The sequence below is a fragment of the Cariama cristata genome, unplaced genomic scaffold, assembly GCF_000690535.1.
Source record: "Cariama cristata isolate BGI_N322 unplaced genomic scaffold, ASM69053v1 scaffold7787, whole genome shotgun sequence".
NCBI lineage: Eukaryota > Metazoa > Chordata > Aves > Cariamiformes > Cariamidae > Cariama > Cariama cristata.
Genome location: NW_009627067.1, coordinates 40,135 through 61,397, shown reverse-complemented (window position 1 = coordinate 61,397; position 21,263 = coordinate 40,135). Strand labels below are relative to the sequence as shown.

Genomic DNA, 21,263 nt, shown 5'->3' with positions numbered 1-21,263 from the left:
CATGAACTGCCAGTTTCTCCAGGAGAATGTGTCAAAGGCCGTGCTAAAGTCCAGGTAGACCACATCTACAGCCTTTCCCTCATCCACCAAGCGAGTCACCTGGTCGTAGAAGGAGATCAGGTTGGTCAAGCAGGACCTGCCTTTCATGAACCCATGCTGGCTAGTCCTGATCCCCTGATTGTCCTTCACATGCCTTGTGATCTCACTCAGGATGATTTGCTCCATCACCTTCCCCGGCACCGAGGTCAGGCTGCAGAGATCTGGCAGAGAAAGGAACATAAAAAAAGATAAATCTATGACTGGAAGTTAAAGCCAGGCATCCAAATTTGAAATGAAATGTTTTCTTCACATTAAGGATGATTAGCTACCAAAACACAGCAATAAAAAGAATGATCCAAATTTACAGTATCATAGTAGACTTTCAATCTCCTGGGCAGACTCTGTGAAACAGATTGTATTTGCTATAATAATCTGTTTGGATGATTCAGGTACAAATAACTTCAAACACAGAGCTAAACTTTTTGTAAGTACTAAGACAAATATCTTATGGAAGTTGGTAAAATATAAGCTAGGATTTAGTGTGTGTTAAGTGCGCTTAAAGAAGGAAAGCACAATTGCTTTTAATGACTGCAGCAAAAATCCTTTTGCTAGAAACATCTCACGTGCTTCTGAGTTAATACAAGTCTGTAGATAGGCAATGGGATACTTCTGTATATCTTTACCATTATTTTCTTTTTCAGAGCTTCAAGAAAACACAGTTTCACTTTTTGCTACTTCATATATTTTGGTTTAGGAAATGCATGGAAAAGTTGCAAAAACTAGCTCGTCGCACCTTAGTGGCACTGCTGAAACCAATTGTGAATAATTACTTAAAGCGCAAGGAGTTTCATCAAATATGTCTTGAAGAGATGCCCTGGAGGTCTCAGATGAATATCTATCTGGCAGTTGCACACTACAACTTATTTAAAAAGGAACTAGGAGAGCAGTATAACATTGGAATTTGTGGTTCACAGCATCTGGACAGGTATATCTTACTGCATTATCAGTGATTGCTATTAATATAGATTATTGTGTTATTGCCATAATGCAAACAGATCTGAATTACAATATCATCGGTCACTTTGTCATATGAACAGTTCAGCTTCCAAATGCAAATTGATTTACTATGTAACAAGTTTTGCTTTGCTTCATACGGCCAGTGACATGCACATTTTTGGTTTCTCACTTGACTGGTCAGATGAAAATTTTTGAGATATACTATACTGTGCTATTTTTTGGTTCCTTATAACTTTTCGCTATCATTCATTATTTCTGATTCCTAAAGCTACTGGCAAGTAATCAAAACTCACTTTGGAGAAACTGAATTTTGTGTGTGTATATCAAAATTCTTTTAAATATTTTATCTGGGTTTTTTTTGTGCTTTCTTCTTTTTCTCCGATTCTGCAGTTACAATATTTTGGATCCTGAAATATTCTCATTAAATAATTCTGGCACTGTAGTGGTGAGAGAAGCCATAGAGAATAATGTGAGAACACCAACTTCTCCTCTCCTTAAAACGTCAGGAATGACCAAAAACCAAACTTGTAAGAACTTTTAATGGATTCACAACTGGAATCAGTTTCAACTTAACTTTCTCTTAATTTCTGTCTTGACCTCCATCATTATCTCTCCACATCACCTTTGGAAAAACACTTATGCCAGTTTGAAGAGAAGATGTGTCTGGATTTTGAAAGTGTCCTCTGTACTTTCTCTTTTTGTCATATCTAGTATAAAAGAAGTCATAGTCAATAATGGGGTATTTATAATAACTCTGAGCATTGTTTATTGTATTCATAAATATGTTACTTTTTATCAAGTGTTCTTTATCCTATACTTTAGTAACAAATTTATAAATTCTAACAAATTAGTGATACTAGCTTTTGGGTTGCAGAAGCCACGCTACCTAGACTTATTAAATTGATAATATTCCAGATTATTCTAAATGCAAGGATAATTTTTGTCAGTTTCTGATTGTTAATTGGTCTGTAGTTGCCTTTAGATTTCCTAACAGGTCAATAATATCCTGGGTCATTCTGTAAGTTTTTCTTAAAATAATAGACTGAAGTTTATTATTATCTTTCAAATTTTGAGTAGAATAACTTAGGTTTCCTTCTCTACTGTTTGCTCCCCAGTGTTTTCCTGTGGCAGAGGCTACCTCAGGATCAATTTTTAATCTTCTACCACTTTTACTTCAATTCCCTGGCTTTCACATTTGACTGTTCTATTATCCCAGCTATTTTCAATAACATCCTTTGAGGTTTCAACAGGAGCCGGAAGGCTCCTGTTTGTAGGTAATTGTGAAATACAGGACTTTGATTACCTCGGGCATTGGTGATAACATACAAGTCAATGGAAAGTAGTCTGCCTAGACACCGTAAGCTCAAGAAGAAATCACAAGCCTGATCTTTTCAATAGCACTTCCAGGGACACATTGTTGCCAGAGCTGTAAAGAGCAAAATTCTCCTGTCATTTCATGTAGGACTTCCTTAGGTAAGAATCAGCCATCCTCTTTGCCTTTTCCAAGGAGGTGTGACAAAAACTAGCAGTTGGATTCACTGGTTCTCTTTGCAACAGCTTACTTTTAGTTATATTCTTTTGTCTTGATGCTTACCAGTCACTGAGAACCGAGTCACTGAAAGTTGCTGAAAACTAATGAAAATCCTGTTTACTACCTCCTAGCCTTTGCAGCACTTCTGAATGAAAGAATTTCATGAAGTGTGTAGTTTGCCGTACAGTTCAAATACTGTTTAGCTTGAAATTAGCTTCTGCTGAAACCTATAGCTCAGATATTACTGTATCCGAGAACCATAAACCTTTGTGTTTCCCCTTGGAGGATATTTGATATTGGATAAAATAACAAAGCAATTCTACACATAGCACAGCATTTGTCAGAAATCTTCCCTTCTTCCTAACTTCTCCTTTTAAGAGGCCTCAGTTTCAGAAAGGTTCTTGGGAGCTTGCCACACGATGATTTCTTTCAAAAACTTAACTTCTATGAGGGTTGTGTTTTGGCTTTGAGGCTGAAAACTATTTGGTATACATTATTATTTTGCTCAAATTTGTTTTTATCCCTGCTTCTCCCAACACTTAAGTAAAAGCATCGTATATTTTAAATATCATAACCTTATAACTATGATAACCTTAACATTGGCATTTCCTAACATTTAAGTATTTAGCTGCCACAGGAAAATCCTAGCTGGCTGATAACATTTTCTTTTTTATTTTTTTGAGAACTTTAACTCATTTTTAACCAGTGAACTTTTTGTCTTCGGGTACAGATAAACCTTCTGAGCACAGCATTAAACTGAGCGGAACAGATCCTCCTCAAACTGAAAAAACAAACGATGCAGAAACATCTGTCTGTTATTCCCCCAAAGAATACAACCAGTTTCTGTCAAATACCATTTTGTTGGAGCATTTTACAAAAATCTTTTTGCATTTAAGAAGAGCAGTGGTAAGACAGGCTTGCTTATTAAACATTTTATTTATTACTAAGCATTGCATTACAATGCTTACTACTTTCTATATTACAAAAACCCTGACTTCAGAAACTTCAAAAAAATTTCAGTGGGACAAAGCAATGATTTCTCATCTTCTGCAAAATGTCCGAGTACAGTGTATGAAATGTCAGATATATCATCTATCATAATGTATATTTCTATCAAACATATGATAATTTATGTAAGTGTTTTATTTTTCATTTGGTCTGTGTAACTTTCCTTCTCATATTTGTTAAATCTTTCTGAAAATACTTGCAGATTTACCTTTCCCTTTACAGGTCTTAGTGAATGCCTTGGTAGTATAAACAGAAGGAAATGCAGACTGACTACTTTTCCCCTAAAAACAAGTAAAAACACATGTGTAGGTGGTGTGAATTAAATTTTATTTCTTATCCTCACACCAAAAGCAACAATTAATTTAAATTATAAATTAGTGCTTCTATGAAAATTTCCAAATTAAGGTTCTGTAATGCTTTATATAAATTGAAATATTGAGTGATCTGTTATTAAGGATGATCCATAAACTGTAATTCTGAAAGATTACTTACACCTAAGCTCTGCAATAAAAGAATGAAGCTTTTAATTTCTGTATTTCCAAAGTATAATTATATTTTGAATGATATGCATAGGTTCTTGCTCACCGTGGTGGCCACTGGACGTTGCTTCAAAATGCCTGTCGAGAACTTTGGAACTATACTCAAGAACTACAACTGATTGCTAACCATTCACATTCCCATATGGATGCATTTCCCATTACCAGGGATTTTCTTAGGAACACCATCTGGTTGCCATTTTATTTGGCATCAGACGTGATCATTGATATGATAATTGAGCTACAAGCAAGCAGGTCTCTTAAGGTAAAGATTATTTTTACTAAGACACTATACTCTTTATTATCACATCTTCAGTAGAGATAGTCTTCTTTCTCTTGCGTTATATTCTGATATCTCCAAGTTATTCTCTGAAACAAGTTTTTAGAGGATTACAGTATTTTCTAATCTTTATAATTTGATTTGTCCTAAAAACAAGTTTGGAAATAACAGGTAGTATAATGTTTCTTCACTGTAGATTGTGGATCCTGAAGGAGACTTCTGCATTCCCAGTTGTTTAGGAGGTATTAAGGATGAGAATGGTGGTTCTAATCTCCATCCACAGTCTCCCCTGGATGACGTGAACGTGGTTGACTTGAAATGGATATGTAATCTGATTCTTAAAACAATAGAATTGTTATACCAAATGAAGAAGTGGGAAGCACTGGTACACATAGCTGTACAGTTTAACATACTAACACAGTAAGTTACACAAACTCTAATAAAAACTAAAAAGCAACATTATATACTTAAGTATGCCATTCTTTCACTTGATTACTATACTTTGCTTTTTTCCAGTGAGAGATACACAGAACAAGTGACTCCGCTGCTGGTGTATGCCCAGAGGCAGCTGCTGGAAAGGATACAGCAATTCAGTGGCCCAGACAGCCATGGATCTCATTTCATAAAATATCTGTCTGATAATGCATACAAGGTGAACCACAGATTTGGTTTTTGGGCACTGACTCTTGATGTGAACTAAACATGGAGAAGTACTTTCACTGATTAGATTAATATGGTGTTTCATAATGTTCACAATTAGTAAATTATAATAAATTAATGAATGTAATTGATTGAAGTGCATGAAAAGGCTTATATGACATGATTCCAAGCAGCAGAGGTCTAGACTTGATGACTCAGAGGACATTTCTTCCATGGATAATGTAACCATTCCATATTGTGAGCCTAAATCTAATTTCATGTTAGTTCTTGATGCAGCTTTTATAAACTGAAAACATTTATTTGGATATTGTGCAATCTTTGTGATTAATTAAAATTAAATACAAAGAGATTGCTTTGTTTCTGCATTGGAACACTGCTCCTAAAGACTAAAATTAATCAAACTGAGTTAACCCAAACACTGACAATACCAGTAAAAAACTTGAAAAACTTGATCACCACAAAAAACCCTAAGCTGCTCAGCAAGTTCCTCTCATTAAAAGCCATGACTTTATACATTTAGTAAACTGACATTGTTGCTTCGAAATTTTTCATGGAATTATCTATTAAAAATTAGGATTTTTCTTTTTTTTTAACCTAAGGTTTATTTCCAAAAAGTTCTGCTAAAGTCAATCACATGACTGATAGTTTTAATATGTTTGCATTACTAATATAAACACAGGACTTGAAGGAGAGGGGAGAAAGTGGGGTTTGGGATTCCAGACGGGTTTGTTCTGACCGTGAACATGGGGTTCAGGAGCCACTGCTGCGAAGGGCAGCTGAGGAGCTCTGTCTTGTCTCTCGAAGGCTGTTCCCCACTGACTTCTTTCAGGCCCTGCCATTCAGAACATCATCCTTTGTCTAAAAAAGGGGCAGTGCCGCAAACTACCACATACAGCTGTAATCTGAGAAACGTGGAAAAGTAATCATAGGTTTGAAAGACAACTTCCAGAATGAAGACTGATGTTAGTTAATAGTAATAAGGATTGTTGAAAAAAGACATCATCAAGTTAGAAATGTGGAGGGTATGGCTACATCTCACAATGCAGTGCCATTCAGAGAGTCTAGAACTAGCTCTGAACCGGTTCTTTTGCTGCTGAAGTGATGTAACTACATTAGCAAAATAAAATGTCTGTGCTGGATTAGCCCTTTATAGAAGTCTGGAAGTTTGCTTCTCTGACAGGGTTAGACTGCTTATTTGCTTAGAGCTATTTTGTATATCCCTGTGCAGCATTACATTGTGCTTTACAGGCAGTGTGCTCTGAACTTACACTGACGGGTTCTTTGCAAGCATGCGTTTACTCAGACAAAGAAAGGTTGAGTATTTGCTGAATATCAACAAGTTGCTCACAATTATGGCAAATACCAAATAAGACACAAGTTTAATTCATTAACATCTAAACATGTACATGTTATATCCAATATTTAGGTGGTGTGACACTTTCACCTCTTGCTGACAAGGGTACTAGTTATGGGTCATTGGTGTCTTTGTAAATTAGTCCTCTTTTATTTTGTCATATGACTGAGTATTTAGATATGTAACTTTAAGTACCAAACATGGACTTTTCTGAATATTATTCAATTGTCATGAAACAATACTTGCTTTTCAGATGAGTTGCAGAAACTACATAGAGCAGAAATTACAACTGCCTGTTGCCCATTCTGCTAATGAACACGTTTTTCCTGAACACTTTTCCTATCCTGAGATGAAAAATGATTATACAGGTCAGAGCACATTTCAGTATTGTGAGTTCTCTTTTCTCTCAAACCATTTCCTTTTTTCCATACTGGATATTTTTTTGTTTTTCTCCTTATCATAGGTCTTTCACTGCTCCTATAAACTGTTCCTTTTAATATAAACTCAGTTTTGTCTTCAAATTATTATTCTTGATATTTTATATGGACAGTAATGTTGTCAAGACCTTTCCAAATATTTTCAGACTGTATCTGAAAGCAGAGAAAAGCAGTTTTCATCCAGATGCCAGATGACCTACAGCATGTTGAGTGAGCTTGGTGGTCTTGGCCCAGTTTTCTGTTAGTATTGTTGGATATTGAGCAATATACCCAGAAGTTAATATGAACCTGCACTGATCGATAGCATCAAAAGACAAACTGAACTATAAGGTGACAAAGCACCTCTTTTACCCACAGTTGTTGTTCTTTTCAGTCAGGATTAAACTATTATACTCATTAATGGAAGTTTGTAAAGCAGAGTTCCTCATATCAGATATGTCAATGCATTGCACTCAAGGCTTTGTGTTGAATTCAGCTAAGGAAAGTCATTAAACAATAAATAATGCTGTATATAAGAAGAGTAGATAATATTATGCATTCAGTGGAGAGAGCATACCACCTCACAGGTTTCTTACGTAGAAACTATGGTAATTGTAGAAAATAGGATGAGCAGTTGTAGTAAAAGATTTGTTTCCAGACTTCAGACACCAGAATTCGGAGCAGAGAGCTGAGCTGAAGCAGATGGAATTCAGGGAGTATAGATGGCAGGTGACAACTAAAATGTAACACTGAAAAAGCTATAAATGCTCAGAAGTGTTCCTGGTTGTTAATAATTTTGTTTTAATTAATAATCCAACAGGAAACAACGGTGACAATTACATTAATGTATTTTAATTTTCAAGTTGAGGAATTGTTCAAATATAAGTTTTGGAGGGTGATTTACTAAAAAAATGTATGTTTATGTAATGCAAAATTGTTCTCCATAATTATTACTTCCTTTTAGATTGCAGCCGAGCGAAAGCCCTAGTTTATGTACCTCTTGATGTGAACGATACACTGAAATGTTTTAGAGAAACTCTACAAAAATCTAAACATCACAGCAGAGCATTGAGACACAGCAGAAAACTACTTTCATTATTTCTTGCACACACACAAGGTGAGTTAGTTATTGAAGTGCTTCTCACTTAATAAAGTGTATATGCTGTTAAAACAGTAAACAGAGAAGAGAGTAGATTTTTTTTTTTAATTCAAGTTTTAGTTGCTATTGATAATTAGAAAAAACATAGACTATAAAGTTATATATAAAATTGTGCACAAGCTCTAAGCCTGATTTCCTATGATTTGTGTCTCATGGTTGGATGATAATTTTTTTTCATGTAGCTGTGTCACTTATCGGTCTGCAGCCAAACCTCTGTCAGAGGACTGACTGGCAGATCTTCCCAAGTTAATTTTCTCTAACAGAGCACATATTTTCATTTGATTGCACTGACCAATGAGTTATGTCCAATGAGTTTACTTAGGAGACACACAGACAGAATCATAGCATAGGAAACCAGATAAAAATAGAGTACACAGGAATTGTTTATTTGTTTGAGTAATGCGGTGTGGCAATATTTGTAGTGCTGGAAATAGTCTAATACTTTCCCAAACTGATCATATAAATCACTTTTCTGGTCTAGAAAATGCTGGAAGAGAAGTCAGCAGTCATATCTCTTCACATAGAAGGCTGGAATTTAATGTGGGAGCTGAAGTGATGTTTCTACCAACACCACCTGACCTTTCTCAAGAAAAATTTAATTCCTCCAGTATGGTTGAGAGTAAACCAATACCACGGTCACAGCTTTCAGTAATTATCTCTTCCTATAAACAAACAATTGGTAATTTTTTTTCATAAATTTCTGTTTACAGCTAAGATGTAATACTTTTGTGCCTACCTGTGTTCATATATTTTTATTCCAGTGTTACTTTCCTCTGGCAGACATCTATAACTGTCTGAAAACTGGTTTCCAGAAATACACAACCTTCTTTCTGTTGATTCAGAAAACCTGCATTAGATCCTAAACAAGCACCTAGCTGGTTCATAACCTCTACCGTTATCTTATCTTATCTAATGAAAAAACATTACCTCAGTGCTGTTATACTGATTAATCCCAAATAAAAAACCTACTGTAATGTTCAGCAGATTCATTTTAATTCCATGATAGCTTTTTTCCTAGCAAACAGACCTTGCGGATTCTGTGCATTTGAATAAAAGACCTAGTTGCTTGGCTTCCACCTTACATTCTAGTATGGCTTTACGCATACAGTTACAGCTCAGCACTACTACCTGGTTTTGCTGTCTAACAAAACAGGTGAAGTGCAGCAGGTCAACAGATGCTGTAAGTGGTTTTATTTGAAGTAAGGGATCCAGAAATGAGCCAGGGACAGTGCTACTGTCCTGTATGCAGGCAGTGGTGTTTAGCAGGGCCAATGGCCTTCTTCCCAGTTTCTCTCTTGAAGAGGAAGAAATTTAAAGGCCTGAAAAAACAAAAATACAAAAGCATAGATAAACAGGTCCATAAATACATCCTACTCTTGTTTTTAAAGTCAGTAGAAATAAGAAATTGCACATTTGAAGGTAAAAGATACAAGCCTAATAAATCTTTCAAAAAAATATTCATGCATTGAATTACATGGGAATGCATGTCTATTTCTCATGCAAAATTTCGTCAAGATTCAGTAACTGATTTAATGATGTGACAATATTTTTTCCTAATTGATTAAAAAATAAATAACAGGAATGCTTGAAATGAACAACCAGAGAGACCTCAAGGTTCAGGCTCTACATGAACTTGGAAATCTTCACTTTTATGCTGGAAACAAAAGGTACATAGTTACTGGATTGAAAAAGAGCATTGTTTCATTTTTTTAATTGGTATTCATATATTCTTCAACTGTCTTGTAAGTTCTTGTGCTGTCCTCAAGTCCATATAACTGCTTTCCTCTAACTCACTATTAGCTATATTTTGAGAGGCTTTTTTTCTAGAAAATGTTTATTTGTCTTAGCTTGCTAATTGCAATAAAGCAAATTAATTAAGCATCTCTATGTGTTTTTAAGAAGTAATATCTGTTGCTTGACAATTTAATTTTAGTGTAAGTGCCAATAAGTCTGTTGACAAGGAATGGTATCTTTTTGTGTTGTACAAACTCTATTTCAGTTTTTGACCTACTCAGAATTAGTTATATCTCAGGCAATAAAGGTAAAATGAAGTGAGTCTTATCTTCCATTTCGGAAAATGTCAGCAATATGATGAGAACGTTTTTTATGTGTTACAGAGCTGCTTTTAAATACTGGTGTCAAGCCCTTGATGAAACACTCAACATTACCAATGCTCTTAACAACTGGCAAGAGTTAGGTTTTCCAAAAAATGCTACAGACTGTTTTGCAGTTGGAAGATCGACTGATATTAGAGAGAAATTTCTTTCTCGAGCTGGAGTTTGGGGATGTTTGCATGCAGCAGTCTTAGTGGCTAAGATAGCTCAGTAAGTATTTTATCTATATATGTATTTCTTTCATATTTTAAACAACTTGATCATCCAGGACAGTAGATGACTTGAAATTAATTTAAAAACACTAAGAAGTTGCTATAAAAAAGACTCATTAAAAGCAGAGGAATTATTCCTTTCAGGAAGAAAGTTGCTCTTTTGGAGAATATTGTTTGTTCCCTTTTCTTGAATGGTCATCTTTGATCATAATTGCAGCTGTATATTATATGGAGAGATCATTGAAATAAAATGAAATGATAAAAAGTCATAAGTGCAAGGATTTTACAGTCATATTGATTTTCAATTGAAATGTCACATCTCCCAAGTCATTGCACATATTAAATATTAATGTACCTTGAGGGCAGATTTACTGCCTAAAGTACTTATTTTCTGGTGAATTATAACTAAATGAAATTTGAATTACTGTCTACCATCAATAAATATTTCTGTCCAGTGCTCCTTGACTGCTGGTAAAACACTATGGATGTAATTCTGAGCTGTTCCTCAATGTATTGTACAATATAAAAGTGTACAAAATATAAAATTTAGAAATATCTAAGCCAGCGCTAAATGACTCTAGAAGGATTATACCCATGAAAGGACAGAGTTTCATCTGAGTAAACTGTTTTACCTGAGAAGCAGGTCATATTAATAGCATTGTAAAATATCTGTAAACCGAGGTAGCTTTGAAAGTATTAGCATGGGTGCAACAGCATTGCCACACTCAGAATTAGCACCCAAGAGGAAAAGGAGTGAGTTTAAGTTGATTCTAAACCACAGCTCTTCTAATTCTGAGCTGTGGTGCAGTGGCAGGTCCAATGAGGCAAGACTCAATCCCTACCTGCTTTTACAGGTGCTTGTGGCACATATTTGCTGCACCGTATACTATCCCCTTACCACTAATATGGCCATTCCAAATCCTGTCCGGGATCTGAAGGGAGCTATCCTCTCGGCTTCTCCTTCAGGCAGATCTTTTCTATTCAGACCTGACTTGGGCTGTTAAACATCTTTCCCTTGAGCTCCTCTTTCTAGAGCAACTTAGTCTCAGGCTGTAAAATGCAGATTAAAGGATTCTAGTATTGTATTAAAGATTTCTAATATTATAGATCAGAGGAGTACTCTGCTACCAGGATGGTTTAAAACTCTGATGAGGTACTGTGGGGGATTCATTTAATCTAGCTAGACACCTACCATGTGAAAGTCCATATGTGCTAATTATCTTAGGCTTCCTTATGGAAATAAATACACTTTAAGATGTGAGTTGCTTGACCTCTTTTATCTTTCTAGTTTTGTATGAGATGAATTTTGCACTTAGATCGCCTGTTTCTCTCCTTTAAAGACAATCTAGAAAGTCCCTTTGTCTAGATGTGTCTTTGGTCAAATGCTTCTTTGCATGGCATGGCCGAGCACCTACCTACAGAACAGGCAGCTGTTTTCCAATATGGAAAACATCTACATTGTGTTAGTATCATTATTATACTAGATTAAAAACAGTTTGAATAATTTATATTGATGGGCACATTCACATTTCTTATTCTTTGTTGTACTTTAGGTATGTAACAACATCAAAGAGGAGATTAAGAACTACATACTGCTGTTTTTCTGCTATACTTTTTAAGGTAAGAATACAATTTCAGTTAGAATTCCTGAAGTTGACAAATTGCTTCTTAAATTTAAATCTCAATAACCCTCTATTAGAAGATTTCTCTTTTCATTTTGATTGTAAAGGAAAACTGGAGATCAGAGGCAGTTGACAATTTATGCACATTAGATTAGATGTTTTTATTCTCTGTTTTTTAACATTATTCCTGTATTATAGCCTAAAAATTATCACTTCAATAAGAGGCTAGTGTCTCAGAGAAATAATGAAATACTGAAAAGTGAAGATGGCTAAAATATTTGGCAGTCAAATATATTTTTCCTCTCTTGAAGTGTTCTGCTCAAGAAGAGCTGGATGGCATCAACAATAGCAGAGTGCTCTCTGTCAGATCTGTGCAGAGTCTTCAGAGATTGTCATAAATTTTCAACCAGGAGAACAGACACTTTAGAAAAAAAAATTTTTGAATCTTTTTTAGCAGTGAAAGATGTTGGTTTGTAATACTAAAAGCTCAGCTGTATAAGAAGCTTGCTCTAAAAATAGAGGATTGTCAAAATGATTCAGTTTCATTTACAAAGAAAATAAGATAATTAAGTTTGCAAACTTTCACAAACCAACTATAGAGGAAAAAAGGGTTTCAGTTTACTCTTAAAAGGAAGTTTTAAGATACCAGTAACAAGAGTGATACAGGAAAAAGAACTGCAAGTATTCTGCCAGTCATATTCCACTGGGACCAATGCTTACTCATCCCAGTCCAGCATCAGGAAGTTAGTTGGCTTCTGCCAAAACAAACCAATGCCACTTTCTAACATCTTGTGCCAGCAGCCATGGTTGTGACTGTGTGACCTGTGCTAGGCCACATTTAAAATCTCGTTAAGTTCAGCGAAGGGAGAACAAGTTGAAGAAACAAAGGTAAAGGAGAATTTTAACTAGCTTCTAGCACTGTAATTGCTGGTCATACAAAACTGAACAATTTTGATTCCTCCTTTTGACAGAAATAGTAGTAAGCGTTTGTTCCAGTTGTATGATGGTAGAAATAATTGTGACTTGACTGAAGTGGGTCTGATATTAATTGGGATAGGAGCAGCTTGCAGGGTCAGTGTGTTGAAAAATATAATCAATTACTGTCACTGTACCTTGCGAAGTTCAAGCCCATGATTTGTTCCTAGATTTGGAAAGATTTTATAACCTTATTTAAATTCCACCTCTGGCATAGGCTTTAGGCTTGTTAATATCTCAGATCTGAGTGTATAAATGCATATTTCTCTAGCATATCATTGCTAGTTACAACAAGATAAACACAACTGGGAAGGAATCTCCAACATCAGAGACAATGTTAGCACTCCTCCCTTTTTAAAGGAGGAACATTTAAATTACTTCCTTAAAGTTCACGCCAATTTTAAATTATATGATTTAAGCTGCACTAGCTGACCTAGTTAAAGGAGAACTAGGGTGGAACTAGCTTTTAACTGGCTTTAAAGTCAGGAGCTCTCCCAGAAGTGACAGCTGAGATGATGGTGGGGCAAGGGCTTAAGACTAAGTAAAATCAAACTAGCTTGCTTAGCTTGTGGGGAAAATCAAAAGAGTTTTCTTCTGATGGAAGACATTTTCCATGAAACATCTTCGGACTGGTAAAGACATGTTTCAACACATCCCCAGAATCATCTCAACAAATTTTTCCTCTGCATTTTACTTGACCATGGAGATGTTTGAATACATTATTAAGCTCTTTCTGTCTGCCGATCAGAGGCTTACCCTAAGAATTATCTAAGAAGTCTTTGTGAGAACACCTAGTGATTTATTAGTTTTTTTCCAGTGCTTCCAGAGATTTATTTGTGTTGCTTTAACTTGGTGTTTCTACACCATTGGCTCTTTAGGAAGATTTTTTATTACCTGAAGAGTACTTGCTGAGGAATCTTCCATGATTATTTTTCTACACCTAGATTAGTTTTTCTCCTTTACTTCTTCTATGAAATATTGTCCTTAGACTATTTACAGCCTGTTTTGTTTTTTTTTTTTTTCCCAATCAAGTTCACACATCAAGCATTTTTTCTAAAAAGATTTTTTATAGTTTTTTCTGGATACAATGGGATACTGAAAACATTGCCTGAGTTTCCCTTATGAAGTCATTTATGAGTCTCAAGGGTTGGAGTTTTATCGTGTTTCACTAATGCCTATACCTCTTTTCACAAGTAGTTCATTATTATTTATTTCAGACCCTGTTTAGTGCTTCTCTTCCTCATCCGACATCTGACTGTGACTTTGCACAATATGAAACAAATATGCTTATTCCTGGTATCGACTTGTTCTCTGATCGCTACAGAGCAGATATCTCTACTGTAGTTGCAAGTCTGAATTTCGTCATGTTTGAACTACATTGTGCAAAACACAATTTAATAGTAAGTATTATTTTTATACTCTGGAAATGTATTTTAAAACATCAAGTCTTATTTTTTCTGTGTGGGTGTACTTATGAGATACCTCAGAAGCTCTAGCAAAATACCTGTATGGTTAGATTCTGTGGCACGGAGATAGAGGCAAGGTATAGCTTGCTGCCTACAGTTTTTAGAATATACAGGGTACTTGCTTATTCAGGAAGATGACAATGCATTGTCCATTTAGCTTAGGAATTTTAGAGGAAATTTCCTATTATATACAGTTTGAAATACACTGTACTGAGAATTACTTTAAATGCAGTATGCCCAGAATGCTTTCAATAATTTTCCTTTCACATACTGTAAATAAAAGTCCCTTCTGCCTTTCTCCTTCTCATGTTCTCTCATTCCTCTGTATGGAGTGTTTTTACAGCTTCCCTCTTATGTTGATCATGTGCTTGTTTCCTCCATGTAATGACTGACCACTTCCACTTTAATCCAGCTTCTTTCAAAAGTACAGTGCTGTACATTGGAATAAATAGGTTGAATTGCTTACTAGAACTGAAAAAAGTGCAATTCTACCTCTGTTCCTGTTTGGTCCCGTATGCTCTAACAGATTTTCACATCAGGCGATTATTGTATACCTCTATGAATCAACTCTTAGCATGATAGAAAACTCCCCAGCAGAAAAACTAGGTACTTTTCTCTTGCTTTAATGAGTTGAATCCACTTACAGAAGGTCCTGGAAGTGGCAGAGCCAGTGCAAGGGAGGGGAAAAGATCGCGTGGCTGGCAGCAGGGGAGTAAGAAAAGGTTAGGGGATGTAGATGGAAGAGGAGGTAGAGAGAAGGCAGCAAGATGTTACCCCTTTTTTTTTCAGCAAGTCATTTGTTGGATTGATTTCTTCTGGAACTTCAGGCTAAGTGTCTGCCTTACCTCCTGCTGTTCTTCTTCCCATCCTGCTTTACTGGAGTTCGCTTTGTTACTAAGCTTTGTCTAACTGCCTTCACCATAGTGATCTCCCATAGGAGCTCAAGTGAGATCCAGGAGCAGACAGTTACCTGGAGGCAGGGACACTTAATTTGACTGCTTGCTTCACATGGCCATGCACAAGCAAAATATAGATCCAGGTCATAGATCATGGTCAAAGCAATTGCAGTTTCAACAGGATGAGAGCTTCATTTCCACTGAATGCTTCATGTGTGGGAGTGTTTCAGATGGTGGGCACTAAGTTGATTTGACGCTTAAGTTGAAATACATCAAGATTCAAATTTTATTAACGATACGACTTCAAAGCCTAATTTTGTTGAACTACTTCAAATATCAGTTGGAAACTATATGGGTAAAATTAAAACATTTACCTCAAGCATTTGTAATCCAAATTCAGGAGTATCAAGCTACTTTATGAAAACTAAAAGTGCATTTGACAAAACAGTAACAATGCTGTTAGCATTTTCTAAGCCTGGGGACATTTTAAAGTGAAGAAAAAAAAACTGTAAAAGCTGAACATTAATTCAATTTTTGAAGTTCTTTCATTTTCAATAAACAAATACATCTGTTAGGAAAGAATCTGCTTTTTCTGAAATACTATATAATAATGAATACAGTGATTGTACACTTTACTAGAACTCAGTTTTAAAATGTTTTTTTGTTAGTTGCCCCTACAAAAACTTTCAATTTGAAGTGAACAAAAGTAAATTTGTCAATAAGCCTCATGACCATCCAGATTATTTTACAATTGGTATCATTTCACTTAGACAGTTGCAGAACTTCATTGTGTTTATTTTATGAAGCTTACAGAATTCTATTATTCTGTTACTTATACTGAAAAAATTATGGCAATAAAATGCAGTTTTAGAAATCCCTTGATATCAACATCTTTCCAGTAGGTTTACTCACTAATGGTGTAGTAAAAAAAAACCCACCTTGAACACAGAGAGTAATTTGAGGAAACTTCACTTTCTACATTGTGAATCACATATAAGATAGTATAAAGGGTTAGCTTTAGTCAGCTGAAGAACTTTTTAACACATTCATCCTTTGTAGAGCGAAAGAGAAGTAGTGGTGGTATGCGGCAGTGAAAGCAGTACTCCTATATTATCTCTATATTTGTGATACATAATTGCAATGCACATTTATATAATTGTGCCCTTTATGACATTTATAACTAGAAGACCTAATATTTTCCTACAGATTTTACCATTGTTCACATTATACCAATACATTGTTTCTGAGATTTGTAAGGACCCAGCTAGATGTATTGAAGGAAGAATCTTCAAGGTAATCAAGCAAACTTTCTTTTTATCACAGCACATTGTATTTCAAAAAAACTTTTCTTTTTATTGTTAAATGTAGTCAATTTAATAATTCCTCATATATCACTACTATGAAAAGTAATGCTTTAAAGTTCAGCTGTTGCTTAGTGATTCTTAGCACAACAGACTGTAGAATAGGACTGCTTTCTAAATGCAATTATTATTTATATTCTCACATTAGTAGGATGTAGAGTTATTTATACAGTTTTTACTGTTAATGTCCTACAGAGACTGTTAAGTACTTCCATCATTTCTTTCTACTCTCCATTTAACAAGGATTCTCCTTAAAGATATAATCATAAGATTTTCTCTCTTAGATCCAAACTTTTTACTTGGTACTTTTTATCTTGTTCCACTGTTCTTTTAAATGTTTTCTTGAGTGCAAAACATAAGTGAGTTTTTGTTCACAATGTTCACTTCTAGATTTGTGATCAGTGTCATGGTAGAACCAGGCTGTCAGACTTCTAGAACAGACTTTGTTATTTCACTAATGTTTGCCTGTTGGTTTTGTTTTTTAATCCCTTGGGTTTTTTTTAAAGGACTCTTAACTTGTAGTAAGAGTCAAAGTATTACTGGTTTTAGATATTTTCAGGAAATGCTCATGCAGTTTAGGGAGAGTAGCTGAGTACTATGAGACTAAGATAATTAAAATCTATGAAACAGATTTTGATAAAGGGCTGATCTTGGACTGACACTAGAAGCTCTAGCCTGATGAATTAAGTCATTTTCCTTTGTCATGAGCAAGTTTTTGAAGAATATGTTTTTGCCTTTTTTTTTTTGTTTTTGTTTTTAAAAGTGAAAGACTTATCTTTGAGATTTCACTTATTTACTCTAAAATGTAAAAGATTTCCTTCTATTGAAGAACATTGTCCATCAATGTACTATTCCAGTGGTCAAATCTACTTGAAAATTACCTTTGAATACATTTTATTTTGAGCAAAAAGAATAATTGAAAATTATTTAAATCAAAGACTCTGTTATTTTTTCACAGATTAAAGTACTTACAGATATAGGATTTTTTACCGAGGCCTTTAATGAATTGTCTTTGCTTAACTGTGGAGAGAGAATTCCATGGAAAATACCTGCAGGATACAGAAAAATTGAACAAATGAAGGTAAATACCAGTAAAGTGTAACATCAAACTATAACACTCAGTTCTCTTCATGAAACTGCACATGCTCCATGTCTGCAAGTTATTACACATTGCTAAAAAATTCCTGAATTTCATTCAATGGGCAGGTCTAATAGTAGGCATTGAATGACATTAATTTCTCTCACTGAACAGCAGGAACAAAAATATATTTTGAAACATCTGTGCTGTCTGTTTTATATGGTGAGTAATGCAGATAATACTGTTGAAAACATAATGTGTGATTTTGTACATGGACATAAAAAATATGGAGAGAGTTATTTCCCCTGCCCCAGCTGGGAGCAGGGCAGCTGAGGGGCAGGCGGGGCAGCCCCCAGCCCAGGGCACTGGGCACCTCCATGGGGCCGGGGACAGGCCGGGGCTGGGCAGGGACATCAGCCCGCCGGCGGGGGTCGGGATCAGGCCTGGTGAGGAGAACTGGGCTCAGACACAGCCCCAGGATGGCTGCATGGGTCTGTGGGGTCTGGCCGAGGCTGGGCTGGGATCTGGGCCCAAGGGTAGGCCTGGCTTGGGGGCCCTGTGGCAGGGGCGGGGGGTAGCTGGAGAGCGGCCCTGCTTGGTGTCGCTGGGGCAGGGACTGATGGCGCTGGGGGGCTGAAATGGGGCCGTGGGCCATGGGCAGGTTGGGGGGAGCCCCAGGAGATGCTGGGTTGTAAGAGCTACTGGTGCCCTCTGAGCCTTGACAGTCATATCACCCCAGGTCAATCCCTTTGATTTTCTCCATATCTAAAGCCAAGTAGTGATGTTTCCTTGATCACTAATAGGCTACAAGGTTATGAAGCTGTTAACAATTGACCTGGGCTTCTTTGTTTTACCTGTGAGCATACCTGTGCAGGCAGATCAGGCCAGAGCTATCAGGCAAGCCTTCCCGATAACAATGATGTAGCCTTTCCTTGTTTTCCAAGCACATACCAAAATAATCTAATGAGTTATTGCTGGACGAGTGTAATTAAGGTCTCCCTTATCTGAGTGGTGCTTCTGGGTAGGTGTCACCCCGTGACAAAGTATGGGTGCCAGCACTAGGGAGCTGGGCTGAACATGGGATAGAAGAGTAGTGGGACAGGTAGGGACACCCTTTTTGACAGCAGCCTGGATTTAACTTGGTTGTGCAGGCACATTCTATACTTGCAATAGGATGATATTTTTAATCTGGTGATAATTACAGGCTGGTGCTGAAAGGGGAATTCCTAACCTACCTCCATGACTTCACTTTTGCTTCCCTTACCCTGTGTTGTAGACAGTGAAGCTGACACTGCCGAGCAAATTGAGTTTAATGAGCTGATTTGAAGGGAAATTTCCCCCTCCCACCTCACCAAACCCTGAGACAGAGTTTCCAGCCAACCCATGGCCTGACTCTTATGTTGGAGCCTCACAATGGCTATAACCAGCACAGAACAGCAGTATCTTTTTTGGCAATAGCCAACAAATCAATGTCTAAGCTAATTAATAAGGGAATAATTACAATGACGTTTATGATAGCATGTCAAATGTTTACATTTAAAAAACCAGAAATATGGACAAGCACTCGTCCTGGAATAACCTGCAATGGTACTATGTTTTACATGAAACATGAACTTAATAAAAAGTAAAATTAGAATATTTATCAAAAAAGGGGACCTTTTTAATTTGCCAATGACACTTCCATACTAACTGCATGGGAAGTTAAGAAACTGAAATCTAGTGATTTTCCTTAGAGCACAAGCTACATTGCATTCTCACTAGGTTGAGCCATACAGAGTTATCAGCATCCTCACTGGAGTTGATTTGACAAAGCTTCCCTGTTCATGGCTACAGTAGAATGCATTTACTTGTTACTGATGCTAGTCAGGTTAAAATGAATGTTTAAGTCCTTTCCTGAATTTATACGTTGTCTGAAGAGCTCAGTTAGGATGAGGTCTGGTTGATTTGTCACTTGTCTTTTTCTAACTGGGTTCACAGATGAGTGTTCAGGTGAATAGCAGAGGAGGTTCAGCGTTAGGTCTCTGGTTAGGGTGTGACGCGTGTAGAAGCTAATGCTTGCTGGACTTCTGCACAGCTCTCAGAATAAGAAGGACCCATGTTTCAGGGAATGACAGAGATGATAGAGGGCTACATCTGGAGCAGAGAGTTAATAAAAACCACATAGAACCCAGTTGTGTGTAGAGCTGTCGGTTATGACGAAGGCTGGAAATGATCTTTACCTCTGCCTTTTCCTTCCCCTCAATAGACTGATTTGTCCCTTAGTGAAAAGGTAAAGAGTTTTTGAGCAAGGACTAGAATTAAGGTTAGGGTTAAGAAAATTAAAGCACATATAAGCAAAGAGATAATTGTTTTAAGAGCCCTCAAGGAGGCTGAGGTCTCAAGTTCATCTTGACTTGTAGCTCTTGTTTTCATTTGATTCACAGATCTATGCAGAGGAGGCGTGTGCTAAGTCTGGAGTTAGGTTTGGGATTCAGAAATGTAAAGAACATAAAGGCAATTGATGGTTGGTGTCTATAGAGCTCCTAGAATTTGGAAAATTGGTTTTGTTGGTTTATGCCTTTTTCTCCCCTTGCTACAAGCTGAAGAATCCTGGGGAATGGTGTAGGAGGTGTAGGGATAGTTTTGGGTCTTGGGTTATGGTTCAGAAATGTAAAGCCTGTAGAAGCCAAATAATTGTTGGTGTTTTCAGAGCCCTTAAAGTACAGTTGGAAATGCACTACAGTTGTCCAGTGCTCTCCTAACTCACTTATTTTATACTGACATTGTAACATATTACTTATTTTTGGCTTTGTCCATTTTACAGGCCTTACAGAAATTTGACTCCTCAAAATCTCTCCTGACTGTTACGAATTTACAGGTAAAAAAAAATCTGAAAGAGATATGCTAGACATAAATATTTATTTCTCTGGCATCAGTTAGAGATTATTTGGTTCAGAAAATATACTTGTTAGTAAAAACCAGTAAACAGAAAACATATTCTACTCAACAGTTTACCATTTCCTAAATTCTAACTTTTATGGCTGACCTCTCAAGGGAGAGGCAAGTACCACTAGCACCATTTTTCAGATGAGAGACCTAATATATACAAATCTGCGACTTGTCTGTGCAAAGCATATTAGTAGAATTATTCAGGTTTTGTCATGATATGTAGGGTCTGGTGTTTATCCTGCTAAAATACCAAGAACATCAGTCATCTAACCTTATAATTTCTATCAATCAATCAGAGCTGTCTTCATAGATTTGTCCTAATTCAGATTGGGGTTGAAGTCCATTTCTGGGGAAAAAAAAAGAAAAAAAGTGAATCTGTTAACCAGTTAATGAACAGTCATTTCTCATTTTAGTTAAAATCATATGTTCATCAATGAATTGTAGAATCATAGAATGGTTTGGTTGGAGGGGACATTAAAGACCACCTAGTTCCACCCCCCCTGCCATGGGCAAGGACACCTTCCACCAGACCAGGTTGCTCACAGCCCCATCCAACCTGGCCTTGAACACTTCCAGGGATGGGGCAGCCACGGCTTTCCCTGGGTCAACCC

The 21,263-nt window shown here is 36.4% G+C and overlaps 1 protein-coding gene across 1 annotated transcript in view; it reads left to right on the top strand.

Moving 5' to 3' along the window:
* Window positions 1–793: 793 nt before the first annotated feature.
* CFAP54 (cilia and flagella associated 54) overlaps window positions 794–21,263 on the top strand; it is a gene marked incomplete at both ends in the record, with an annotated part of 53,778 nt that continues 33,308 nt past the window's right edge. The window contains 11 exons of the mRNA XM_009704306.1: window positions 794–1,024; window positions 1,447–1,583; window positions 3,318–3,493; window positions 4,169–4,396; window positions 4,608–4,831; window positions 10,118–10,324; window positions 11,880–11,946; window positions 14,141–14,323; window positions 16,492–16,578; window positions 17,605–17,727; window positions 20,528–20,581. Of these exons, the coding sequence (XP_009702608.1) occupies window positions 794–1,024; window positions 1,447–1,583; window positions 3,318–3,493; window positions 4,169–4,396; window positions 4,608–4,831; window positions 10,118–10,324; window positions 11,880–11,946; window positions 14,141–14,323; window positions 16,492–16,578; window positions 17,605–17,727; window positions 20,528–20,581 (1,717 nt within the window). The remainder of the gene's footprint in view (window positions 1,025–1,446; window positions 1,584–3,317; window positions 3,494–4,168; window positions 4,397–4,607; window positions 4,832–10,117; window positions 10,325–11,879; window positions 11,947–14,140; window positions 14,324–16,491; window positions 16,579–17,604; window positions 17,728–20,527; window positions 20,582–21,263) is intronic.